Source organism: Chiloscyllium plagiosum, chromosome 37, assembly GCF_004010195.1.
Source record: "Chiloscyllium plagiosum isolate BGI_BamShark_2017 chromosome 37, ASM401019v2, whole genome shotgun sequence".
Lineage (NCBI taxonomy): Eukaryota > Metazoa > Chordata > Chondrichthyes > Orectolobiformes > Hemiscylliidae > Chiloscyllium > Chiloscyllium plagiosum.
In genome coordinates this window covers 29,795,849-29,809,102 of record NC_057746.1, presented here as the reverse complement: position 1 = coordinate 29,809,102, position 13,254 = coordinate 29,795,849, and the positions used below count along the sequence as shown (strand labels likewise).

The 13,254-nt window shown below is 49.5% G+C and overlaps 1 protein-coding gene across 1 annotated transcript in view; it reads right to left on the bottom strand.

The window, feature by feature from the left end:
• Positions 1-49: 49 nt before the first annotated feature.
• Positions 50-13,254, bottom strand: part of LOC122541551 (steroid 21-hydroxylase) — a 21,180-nt gene continuing 7,975 nt past the window's right edge. Inside the window, exons 3-10 of the mRNA XM_043678380.1 lie at positions 12,942-13,096; positions 11,822-11,917; positions 9,244-9,354; positions 7,401-7,487; positions 4,441-4,644; positions 2,230-2,399; positions 444-547; positions 50-309 (exon numbers count right to left, since the gene is read on the bottom strand). Coding sequence (XP_043534315.1) covers positions 50-309; positions 444-547; positions 2,230-2,399; positions 4,441-4,644; positions 7,401-7,487; positions 9,244-9,354; positions 11,822-11,917; positions 12,942-13,096 — 1,187 coding nt within the window. The remainder of the gene's footprint in view (positions 310-443; positions 548-2,229; positions 2,400-4,440; positions 4,645-7,400; positions 7,488-9,243; positions 9,355-11,821; positions 11,918-12,941; positions 13,097-13,254) is intronic.

Here is a 13,254-nt window from a genome sequence, read left to right as displayed (position 1 = left end):
GTCCCTCTTGGTCTCTCCCTCTCTCTGCCCCAGGTCACAGTCCTGGCTGTTAGGTGTGATGGGGAGCTGGTCTGCGGACGATGGACACGAGGTAGGGTTTGACTTGAAGTACAGTCCCCAGCTGGCCGTCCAGATCGATGGGAACTCCCTCCACACCGGGCAGGAACTGGAACTCCTTCAGCAGGTAGCCCAGGAAGATGAAGAGCTCCACCCGTGCGAATGGTTCCCCCAGGCAGGTCCGGGCGCCCAGACTGAAGGACAACACACTCTGCATGGCCCTCTCAGGGTCAGCGGCCTCCAGGAATCGCTCTGTACAACACACAGAGTACAGACTCAGTGTTCATGCAAACCTGTGCTGATCTCTACTGGGCCAGTACCAATCCATTCATCACTGATCTGAAATCCACTAGTCCAGTCCCAATCCATACACTGACGCTCCTTACCTGGTCTGAAACGTGTGGGGTCTGTCCATTTGCTTTCGTCATGATGTGCTCCGAAGAGGTTGGGGATGACGTTGGTTCCTTTTGGAATGGAGTAACCTGCCACACTTCAGGGAAAAACACAAATGACACGGGTTTTCACAACGATGGCCCATTATGGGAATACACCCATTGTGTTGACAAAATCCGAGCAGTTCTAACTCTGACTGGTTCCCATTGGCTTCATGGAATGGGGCAGAAATTTTCCAGAATATTCTTCTCCTTTTTCTTTAGCCCTGAGATTTTTGATGTGAGATCACACGACTGGGTGGATCTTGTAGTAGGGTATTGGAGATGAGGGAGTTTATTTGTTTGAGATGCGATTAGAACAGCATTTATTGTCGGTGAGAAGGTGGTAGGGAGCTGCCCTCTTGAACTGTTTCAAACATGTGCAGTGGTGGACCCACACGGTCCTTCGTGCAGGAATCCTAGGATTTTGTTCCAGCAACAGTGAAAGAAGTTTCCCAGTCAGGATGGGGAGTGGCTTGGAGGGGAACTTGCAGGGGATGGTGTTCCCATATATCTGCTGCCCTTCTCCTTCTGGATGAAAATTGTTGTGGGTTTAGAAGGTGCAGTCTAAGACTCTTTGGTAACTTTCTGCCTTGCACCTTATAGATAGTGCACACTGCTGTTCTGAGCATCGGTGATTAGATTAGATTAGATTAGATTACCTACAGTGTGGAAACAGGCCCTTCAGCCCAACAAGTCCACACCGACCCGCCGAAGCGCAACCCACCCATACCCCTACATTTACCCCTTCACCTAACACTACGGGCAGTTCAGCATGCCCAATTCACCTGGCCTGCACATCTTTGGACTGTGGGAGGAAACCGGAGCACCCAGAGGAAACCCACGCAGACACAGGGAGAACGTGCAAACTCCACACAGTCAGTCGCCTGAGGCAGGAATTGAACCCGGGTCTCTGGCGCTGTGAGGCAGCAGTGCTAACCACCGTGGTGGAGGGAGTGAACGTTTATGGATGTGGTGCCAATCAAGAGAACTGCTTTGTCCTGGATTCCATAGATCATCTGTGGAATTCGCTACGCCAATGTGTAGTGGATGTTGGGACAGCGAGTAAATTTAAGGAGAAGTTAGATTTTTAAATGGTAATGGAGGGACATGGAGAAAAGGAAAGAAAATGGGAGTGAGGAACATATCATGAAATGGCAGAACACAACTCAATGGGTTGAATGGCCTAATTGTGCTCCTATATCTTGTGAACTTAGGGATCGTGTCAAGCTTCTTGAATGTTTTTGGAGCTGCTCTCTTCCAGGCAAGTGGGGAGTATTCCAAGACTCCTGACTTGTGCCTTGTGGACAGACTTAAGGGAGCTAGGAACTCTCTAGTTATGTTGCTGTGACTATCACGATGTGGTTCAGGCTTGATTGACAAATGGGGTTGTCCTGTCTGTACGATCTGAGCTCTGATATCTCAATAACACCAGGGTTTGATACTGACTCCATATCCACTCCATGACCATGACCAGGCTCCTGGCATATTATCCATCTCCAGCCCAGACACAGCTGATCTGGAGCTGGAAACTTTGTTCACTCCATTCTTGCCCCACCCTGTGTAATCGGCATCTTTTCTCATCAATGTTTTGTTGAAGGAAAGTTGAGCTGAACTGCACTTTCTCTCAAGCAGAATCTCAAGGTCGGATCAGCCCCCTCAGTCCTATGGGGAATAGGTGTCCAGACTAGCCCCGAGATTACAAGCGGAGTGGGGAGGGTGGGGCGTCTAGTTGTGTTACCTCGTGTCACAGGTCGTTCTGTGCATCACAGAGATAGGCACTACTGGTCTTAGCCTCAGGAGCTCAGCGATGGTGGCTGACAGGACCGGCAGCTTCCTCCTGTCAGAGTAGGCTGGATAACAATCTTCTCCAACCATTTCACAAATCTCCTTATAAATCCTGTCCTGGATCTGGAAGAGACAAGGAGGAACATGAGATGGTTTGTGTCAACATAGTAACCGCAAGTGACACATGCAGACCTGGTTACAGGGGTGGGATTGTGTTGGCATGGTAACCGTGAGTGACACACACAGACCTGGTTATGGGTGTGGGGTTGTGTTGACATGGTAACCATGAGTGACACACGCAGTCCTGGTTATGGGTGTGGGGTTGTGTCGACATGGTAATCGTGAGTGACAAGCAAACTTGGTTATGGGGATGGAATGGTTTCGATATGGTAACCATGAGTGACACACGCAGATCTGGTTGCTGAGTGGTGGGTTGTATTGACGTGGTAACCGTGAGTGACACACACAGACCTGATTACGGGAGTGGGATGGTGCCGACGTGGAAACCGAGAGTGACATACACAGACATGGTTACGGGAGTGGGATGGTGTTGACGTGGTAACCATGAGTGACACACAGACCTGGTTACAGGGGTGGGATGTAACTGTGAGTGACACACGCAGACCTGGTTACAGGGGTAGGATGTAACCGTGAGTGACACATGCAGACATGGTTACGAGAGTGGGATGGTGTTGACGAGGTAACCGTGAGTGACATACGCAGACATGGTTACGGGAGTGGGATGGTGTCAACATGGTAACCATGAGTGACACACAGACCTGGTTACAAGGGTGGGATGGTGTCGACATGGTAACCGTGAGTGACACGCAGACATGGTTACGGGAGTGGGATGGTGTTGACGTGGTAACCGTGAGTGACACACAGACATGGTTACGGGAGTGGGATGGTGTGACGTGTAAACCGTGAATGACACGCAGACATGGTTATGGGAGTGGGATGGTGTTGACGCGGTAACTGTGAGTGAGACATGCAGACCTGCTCATTCCAGATCTTAATCAAGTAAACCTTCCCTGAACAGTTTCCAATGCATGAATATCCTTTGGGAATACGGTGACCGGTACTAGGCACAGGAATGAATATGGTCTCACCAACGCCCTCTATTACTGAAGCATACCATCCCTACTCCTGCATTCAATTTCCTGCATTGAACCATAATATTCTGTGAGCTTCCCTGATTACTTGCTTTACCTGCAAACTAACCTTCTGCGATTCATCTACTGGGGCACCTAGATCTCTCTGCACCTGAGAGCTCTGCAACCTCTCACCAATTAGATGATGTGTTTCATTTTATTCTTTCTGCTAAAATGGAACATTTTGCACTTTCCCATATTGTACTCTGTTTACTCGATGTTTATTCCCTCACTTAACCCAGCTATACCGCTTGGCAGGATCCTTACGTTCTCCTCCCAACCCTCTTTCCTATCTATTACTTCAAATCAATGCCTATATCGCTAGTACTGTGTTACAGATCCCTCAGGAAGGTCCATGTTGGACATGGTATGGACTGGACCAATGGACAGTGAAAGCTGTGGCTGCAGCATGGTTTCTATCAGGGAGCTGGCACCTCTCTTACTGACTGTCACTGGTGTGCTGATTGGACACACACACCATTACACCTTCCATGGCCATCATGTCCGAGATAAAGACTTAGACAGAGAGTTACTGACTCAAAGCAATGACAGGACCCTCTGCACCACAAGACTGTCAGTAACAGAAACAGATCAGCCTTTACCCATTTAAATCAGTAACTTTACACGCCTCAACCAAATCTGCTGACTCGCTTTGGTTCCATACAAAACAACAACTCACCTACTCAATACCTCACCTGAGCTAAAACACTCAGCATCCTTGTAAACCTCCACTCCAGTGCAGTCATAACTCTCAGCACACTATTTTAACGTGTCTTAGCCACCACACTGTGGTAATAAGTGTCCTTGTGGATGAACTATGGGTGTTGTGAATTGCCACAGAGGCTGGGGGAAGAGTAGGATGCCAGGAACTGATGAAAGATTTCTGAGCCAAAAAGAACGTTGTCCCTCAGGTGATCCAGGGTGGGAAGGATTGGAGGTACTTCAGAAGCTAGCAGTGCTCGGTTTGAATGGTGGTTCCCGTGGTTAGACAGGGACAGCGAGATGACACTCACCTCCGGCCTGTGGATGAGGAAGGCGATGGCCCAGCTCAGTGTAGAAGATGTTGTTTCTGTCCCACCCACAAACAGGTCCACGATGACCATGTGAATGTGTTCCTCTGTGAGCTCCCCAAACTCTGCAGCACCTTCCTCCTGCTCCCAGAAATGCTTCATCAGTGCATCGGTGATATCGCGGACCTTGCCCTGCTGAAATGTCTCCTGCAACACAAAGCTTTCAATGTTATATCAGCATAGTCTGTCTGCAACCCGATCTCAGCCCATCTGCTCCAGACACTTGTCAGGGCCTGAATTATCAGAGGAAGAGTGTGCCGCAGGTGCGTGTCACTGTGTAACAGTCTGGGAGGAGTGTGCAGCAGGTCAGTATCGCTGTGTAACAGACTGGGGGGAGTGTGCAGCAGGTCAGTATCATGGTGTAACAGACTGGGAGGAGTGTGCGGCAGGTCAGTTTCACTGTGTAACAGACTGGGAGGAGTGTGCAGCAGGTCAGTGACACTGTGTAACAGACTAGGAGGAATATGCGGCCGGTCAGTGTCACTGTGTAACAGACTGGGAGGAATATGCGGCCGGTCAGTGTCACTGTGTAACAGACTGGGAGGAGTGTGCAGCAGGTCAGTGTCACTGTGTAACATACTGGGAGTAGTGTGCAGCAGGTCAGTGTCACTGTGTAACAGACTGGGAGGAGTGTGCGACAGGTCAGTGACACTGTGTAACAGACTGGGAGGGGTGTGCGGCAGGTCAGTGACACTGTGTAACAGACTGGGAGGAATATGCGGACGGTCAGTGTCACTGTGTAACAGACTGGGAGGAGTGTGCAGCAGGTCAGTGTCACTGTGTAACAGACTGGGAGGAGTGTGCGGCAGGTGAGTATCACTGTGCAACAGACTGGGAGGAGTGTGCGGAAGGTCAGTGTCAATGGGTAACAGACTGGGAGGAGTGTGCGGCAGGTCCGTATCACTGTGTAATAGACTGGGAGGAGTGTGTAGCAGGTCAGTGTCACTGTATAACAGACTGGGAGGAGTGTGCGGCAGGTCAGTGTCTCTGTGTCACTGTGTAACAGACTGGGAGGAGTGAGCGGCCGGTAAGTGTCACTGTGTAACAGACTGGGAGGAGTTTGCAGCAGGTCAGTGTCACTGTGAAACAGACTGGGAGATGTGTGCGGCAGGTCAGTGTCACTGTGTAACAGACTGGGAGGAGTGTGCGGCAGGTCAGTGTCACTGTGTAACAGTCTGGGAAGAGTGCACGGCAGGCCAGTATCAATGTGCAACAGACTGGGAGCAGCGTGCAGCAGGTCAGTGTCACTGTGTAACAGACTGGGAGGAGTGTGCAGCAGGTCAGTATCACTGTGTAACAGACTGGGAGGAGTGTGTAGCAGGTCAGTGTCACTGTGTCGCAGACTCGGAGGAGTGTGTAGCAGGTCAGTGTCACTGTGTAACAGACTGGGAGGAGTGTGCAGCAGGTCAGTATCACTGTGTAACAGACTGGGAGGAGTGTGTAGCAGGTCAGTGTCACTGTGTAATAGACTGGGAGGAGTGTGCAGCAGGTCAGTGTCACTGTGTAACAGACTGGGAGGAGTGTGCGGCAGGTCAGTGTCACTGTGTAACAGACTGGGAGGAGTGTGCGGCAGGTCAGTGTCACTGTGTAACAGACTGGGAGGAGTGTGCGGCAGGTCAGTGTCACTGTGTAACAGACTGGGAGGAGTGTGCGGCAGGTCAGTGTCACTGTGTAACAGACTGGGAGGAGTGTGCGGCAGGTCAGTGTCACTGTGTAACAGACTGGGAGGAGTGTGCGGCAGGTCAGTGTCACTGTGTAACAGACTGGGAGGAGTGTGCGGCAGGTCAGTGTCACTGTGTAACAGACTGGGAGGAGTGTGCGGCAGGTCAGTGTCACTGTGTAACAGACTGGGAGGAGTGTGCGGCAGGTCAGTGTCACTGTGTAACAGACTGGGAGGAGTGTGCGGCAGGTCAGTGTCACTGTGTAACAGACTGGGAGGAGTGTGCGGCAGGTCAGTGTCACTGTGTAACAGACTGGGAGGAGTGTGCGGCAGGTCAGTGTCACTGTGTAACAGACTGGAAGGAGTGTGCGGCAGGTCAGTGTCACTGTGTAACAGACTGGGTGGAGTGTGTTGCAGGTCAGTGTCACTGTGTAACAGACTGGGAGGTGTGTGCAGCAGGTCAGTGTCACTGTGTAACAGATTGGGAGGAGTGTGCGGCAGGTCAGTATCACTGTGTAATAGACTGGGTGGAGTGTGCAGCTGGTCAGTGTCTCTGTGTCACTGTGTAACAGACTGGGAGGAGTGTGCGGCAGGTCAGTGTCACTGTGTAACAGACTGGGAGATGTGTGCGGCAGGTCAGTGTCACTTTGTAACAGACTGGAAGAAGTGTGCGGCAGGTCAGTATCTCTGTGTAACAGACTGGGAGGAGTGTGCGGCAGGTCAGTATCATTGTGTAACAGACTGGAACAAGTGTGCAGCAGGTCAGTGTCACTGTGTAACAGACCGGGAGGAGTGTGAGGCAGGTTAGTATCACTGTGTCATAGACTGGGAGGAGTATACAGCAGGTCAATGTCACTGTGTAACAGACTAGGAAGAGTGCACGGCAGGTCAGTATCAATGTGCAACAGACTGGGAGCAGTGTGCAGCAGGTCAGTATCACTGTGTTACAGACTGGAACGTGTGTGCAGCAGGTCAGTGTTGCTGTAACAGTATCACTGTGCAAGAGACTGGGAGTGCTGAACTGTATAAAGGAAGACAGTACCTGCCCGTATTGAAAACCGTCCAGAACAATTCCTCTCACGCTCCCTCTGTGTGGGTGAAGTGAAGTGTGATGTGAGAACCCATCGACCTGCCTCCCTGCACAGCCCATCGACAACATGGGCTTTTCGGAAATCTTTGCTGAGCTTTTCCCAGCCAATATGTAATATTCCTCACTGGATAGTTGTGAAATGTACTCACTTACCTTGTGTCTCTCAATCTGCTGTCTCACGAAGGAGTCTCGTGTCTTCACTTCCTTCAGGAACGCCTTCCAAGTGTAGTTAGGAAAATACTAATGGGAAGGAACAGGAAAAACTGCAGCATTCCTTGATGCTGATCATCATAACAATAACCTGTGTTTTTCACGGGATGTCAGTGCATGGCAGCTGCAGTGTTGTGTTGGGATGAAGGTAAAACCCGGGGATTTCCGACTGGAAAGGAACCTCATTTATTGGTGAGTGCCACAATTGAGCCACTACTCGTTACATGCATCAGTGAGTCCTATCCCGGGACTGACAGTTCTGCAGACCCAGCCCTGGGTCTGCTTTGTAAAGGGGCTCAGGCGATGAGTTCCTGTTGGACAGGCCATTACCTGTTACCATGGCAACTCATACTCACTGAGGAGATTAATTACTGATTCCGCATGGAATGCATCAGGGTTTGGACAGACAGCTTGCCCAGCAACGAGGCACTCATCCCTCCAAGCCAGCTCCACTGTGTACAACAGAGCCCAGATTCCTCATTCCATTTGGAACCCAGTCACAATAGGAGATTCCTGGGGGTTGGACTTTTGGAATGGTGGCATGGTGGCTCAGTGGTTAGCACTGCTGTCTAATAGCGCCAGGGACGCCGGTTCGATTCCAGCCTTGGGTGACTGTCTGTGTGCAGTTTGCACATATTCCCCGTGTCTGTGTGGGTTTTACTCCAGTTCCCTCCCACAATCCAAAGATGTGCAAGCTTGATGGATTGGCCATGCTAAATTGCTCATTTTTTGTTCAGGGATGTGTAGGTTAGGTGCATTAGTCAGGCGTAAACATAGAGTAATAGACAATTTGTCTGGGTGGGATATTCGTCACAGGGTTGGTGTTGACTTGTTGGGCCGAATGATCTTTGATCATTGCTGGAGACCTTGGCTTGTGACCGACTGTGGGTAATGTGGACAGGCACAGAGAGACTTTGTGGGGACTTTGTACTGAGGTGGTGTCAAGGTGTCACGGAAAGATGCACAAACTTCCCGACAATATTTTACCCCAGATCTTTCAAGCACCGCCTGGTCCCTACAAAGGGGAGATGATACCATGAACCCATCTCTGAATTTAACACAACAGTCTGAGTGGGAACAAATCACCCTCAGGCCTGACAGTCTGCCTGTCAAGGAGAAGGGGAACAGAGTTTGAAAAATATCCCTTCAGTCTCATAGGGACAAAATCCTAGAATGTCCTCCATCATGGGCACTGTGAGTGCCCCGACACCTGTCTTGATTGCAGTGGTTCAAGAAGGCAACTGACTGCCATGTGTTCTCAGGTAATAATGGATGAGCATTGAATAATGGCCCAGTCATTGGTGCCCAACTCAACTCATCTCATTCAAATAATAGGCAGTCAATGCCAAATGTTCTCTCCATCAAATTCTCACTGCATAGAGAAACACCATTAGGGGTATTGAGGTATTACAGACCTTGGGCTAGGCCTAGAAGAGTGGCAGTGACTGAGGTGGGCGGCATGGTGGCACAGTGGTTAGCACTGCTGCCTCACAGCGCCAGAGACCCGGGTTCAATTCCCGCCTCAGGCAACTGTCTGTGTGGAGTTTGCACATTCTCCCCGTGTCTGCGTGGGTTTCCTCTGGGTGCTCTGGTTTCCTCCCACAGTCCAAAAACAAAATGTGCAGGTTAGGTAAATTGGCCATGCTAAATTGCCCATAGTGTTAGGTGAAGGGGTAAATGTAGGGGAATGGACCTGGGTGGGTTGCTCTTCGGAGGGTCGTTGTGGACTGTTGGGCCAAAGGGCCTGTTTCCACACTGTAAGTAATCTAATCTCTATTGAGCGTACCTGGAGGATGGGAAACATATCGAGAAGAGTGATGGACGGAGACTTCCAGAGCCTGACCACCTCCACCAGGCAGTCATGTATAACCCGAAGATCAGGATCATCCCTCTCGTACTGAAATCAGATCAAACAATGAGAAAGATCCCGTGAACAGTGACAGATTACAACTGAGGTCACCATGCGTGATCACAATGACCAGTTCAATCTGATTGTCCTCAGTTCCAATTTCTCATCTTTCCATTTGACTCAATGTTATTCCCTCAATGATTAAATATTTCTCTCTCTCTGAACGTACGTAACAAACCAATCTCTCCAGCCCTATGCAGACGAGAATTCCACAGATTCACTACCCTCTGAGAAATAAAATCTCTCTTTATCTCTGTCTTGAATTATTCTGAAATTTAATCTGCGGCTTTCCCCATCTCCCCGTCAGGTCCCGTAGGTTTCTATCTGTTTCAATGATGTCGCCTCTTATTCTTCTAAACTCCAATTGGTACAAAGGCCCAACCTCTATAACCCCTGCTCATAAGACAGTCCCTGCCGAATTGGTGTCAGTCCAGTGAACCTTCTCTGCACTGCCTCTAATGCCAGTATGTCTTCATCTAGATAAGGGGCCCAAAACTGTTCCCTGTATTCCAGCTGTGGTCTGATTAATGCCTGGTATATTATTAGCAGAAGCTCCCTCCTTTCTATTCCATGTGCCCTGCCTATTACCTGCTGAACATTTTTGCTAGATTCATGCATGAGGACTCCTCTGTTCTGTAGCTTTCTCCATTTGAATAATATTCAGCTCCTCTATTCCTGCCAAAATGCATTAGTCACAATTTCCCCACCTCCCCCGCGCCCCCAAATCTGCTAAATGCAGCATGACAACCCAGATCTGAAACTCAATGAAATGTTCATGTTCGACATTTTAGGTTTGTTAATTTAATGAGTAATGCAGGAAAACTGATTCCTCGCAATTATTATATAATGGCCACCTTGGTGCATTAAGACCTGATCCTACATTGTCTGTTTATGTTACTGGTGAAGACCTTTATCAGAAGGTTTTAGACGTCAAAAGAAGTTAAATTCTGATAGTGCAATAGATAATTTTGTGTCAAAGGTCTTTTTCAAATGTGGCTTAGAACCTTCTGTGATCTTTTCTTTTCGATTATCGAGTTCTGATTGAATGAGTTAACCTCACCATCCCTCGATTCAAATCCTTATAGCCACCTGTGTGAGTGAATCTTCCTTTTCATGCCAAATCTTTGTAAAAATACTCTTGCAACATTGACGAGATGTCTGGATGAACACTTACAAGGACACATTAGGCCAAGGATCATGTGCAGCTAAATGGCATTATTGTAGGTTGATGTATTAGTCAACATCAACAGAGGGGGCTGAAGGGCCTGTTTCTACGTTGTATGTCACTGTGACTCTATATTAGCGTAGGTGGTCACAGTGATCCACCCTGAAACCGTGGGTTATCACAGTGATCCACACCAACCCTGTGGGTGATCGCAGTGATCCACCCTGCTCTGTGGGTGATCACAGTGATCCACACTAAATCCTGTGGGTGATCGCAGTGATCCACCCTGCTCTGTGGGTGATCACAGTGATCCGCACCAACCCTGCGGGTGATCGCAGTGATCCACCCTGCTCTGTGGGTGATCACAGTGATCCGCACTAAATCCTGTGGGTGATCACAGTGATCCACCCTGACCCCATGGACGATCACAGTGATCCACCCTGACCCTGCGGGTGAATTGAAAGTGTTGATTTCCCAATTATTTCTGCCCTTGTGCAAAACAAAATGAAATTTCTTTGGTGAAGCTCATCATGGATGTCCATCAGTGTTCACTTCATAAAAGGTTGTGAGCCAGAGAAAGCCTCAAACTCAGGGAACACTCGATTCTCCCATAAACACCTCATCTTCCACTTCAGGACCTTACAGCCTTCAACATTGAGCTGAACAATTTCAGAGCCTGAACAACCCCTTCCATGTCTATGACCCATCCCCTAATCCCAGGTCCCTTCAGCACAGCCAACCCATTTTCACCCGCTGACCAGCTTCATTCTCACTGAGTTCACTTCTCCTCTTCCCTGGCTTACCATCACTAATCCCTCTCTCTCTCTCTCTCTCTCTCTCTCACACTCTCACTCAGGGCACTGTCTCCACCTATCCACTCTTCCTCCCACTGCCACCAACATACCTACCATCCTTTCTCAACTTCTGACCCTGAAGAACAGTCAGCCCAGACTCGAACTGTTAACTCTGTTTTTCTCTCTCTCTCTCTACAAGACACTGTCAGACTCTTGGAGTTTCTCCAGCGTTTCAACGTTTGTGTTTGCCGTGGCTCTCTGCTGCTGACATTCCAATCTCTGATCTGCTGGGAGATGAGGAGCACAGGCCAGGGGAAGCTCGGAGAGGAGGGTTTCCATGGTAACCAGCAGCACAAATCCCGAGGTTAGCCCTCCCGGTCCCTCTCTCACCTCCAAGGATGGACCTACCAAGTGGGCAGCACTTGAATGTGCCGGGGGGACCTTTATTGAATGCAGAATGCAATGAAATGGCGACTGGACCTTTCCAAACATTTACCTCTGTGCCAAAGATCAGGGAGGAGATGACATTGCAGGTGGAGATGGAGAAATCTCTCGAGGTGTCCACCGGTGACCCCATGTAGCTCTGGAAAGCCTATGGGGGGGCCAATGATAAAGATGATTGAGAGAGTATCCTCCTCCAGCCGGCCCTCAGTTAAATATAAGCGAGCTAAGTTGTGTGAAATCTAAGTCATATCTACAGTACATGAACTGAATGATACACAGATTGATAACTCTGGAAGGTAAACTTCAGATTTGAAATGTTCAACCCGAACATTTGTTTCCATCTATTGCTAAAAATAGACTCCATTCATTCAGTGGATGTTGACTTCTAGGATTGGTTCCCTCAGTAATGTACCATCCCTTGTTGGTCTCTGCAGTTTACGACACCCAGCCCAACCCCTCCACCATCTGTCTGACCTGGTCATCCTGCTACAGAAAGGATATTGTTCGAGAGGGTGCAGAAAAGATTTGGAAGGATGCGATTGGAAATGAAAGGTTTGAGTTATAAGGTGCGGCTGAATAAGCTGGAACTTTTTTTCTCTGGAGTGTCAGAAGCTGAGGGTTGACCCAATACAGGTTTATAAAATCCTGACGGGCTTAAATAAGACTACTAGCAAAGGTCATTGCCCCAGGGTAGGGGAGTTCAAAAACTAGAGGGCATGGTTTAAGGTGAAGGGGAAAGACTTAAAGGGACCTGTGGGGCAACTTTTTTATGCAGAGGGTGGTTCGTATGTGGAATGACTGCCAGAGGAAATGGCAGATACAGTTACAACATCTAAAAGACAGGAACGTGAATAGAAAAGCTACGAGGTATATCAGCCAAACACAGGTGGACTTGAAACGTTAGCTTGCTGTCTCTGCATGGATGCTGCCTGACCTGCTGTGATCTCCAGCATTGGTTGTATGTAGTAAAAATTCCAGCATCTGCAGTGATTTTCTTCCTGTAGGTGAGACTAGTTCAGTTTAGGAAATCCGGTCAGTATGGACTATTTGGACCGAAGGGCCAGTTTCTGTGATGTATGACTCTATGAGCCAGCCCTTCTCCCCCCACATCCCATCCTCTGTTGTCCCATCCCACACCTTCCCGCCCCGGGCCCGAATGTTCCCCGTTGTACCTTGCACAGTTTCCGAGCTTCCCGTTCCACAACCGGCTCGAGGTGAGAGATCCGACCCCTCTGGATGGCACTGTGGGCGAGCTTCTTCTCCAGCTTCCAGACGCTGGTGTAATCTCCCAGGGACAGGTCCTTCCCACCGAATGAGATGGTGTTTCCTGGGACAGACGGCTGCAGCTTTAGGTGACAGGTTTAGGGTACCTGGGACCGAGACAGTGCACCACCCCCACCCCCGCCAAAACACACACCCATTCAACACCCTGCCCCACCCCCATCCAATACCTGTCCCACCACCCCATCCAATACCCCGCCTCAA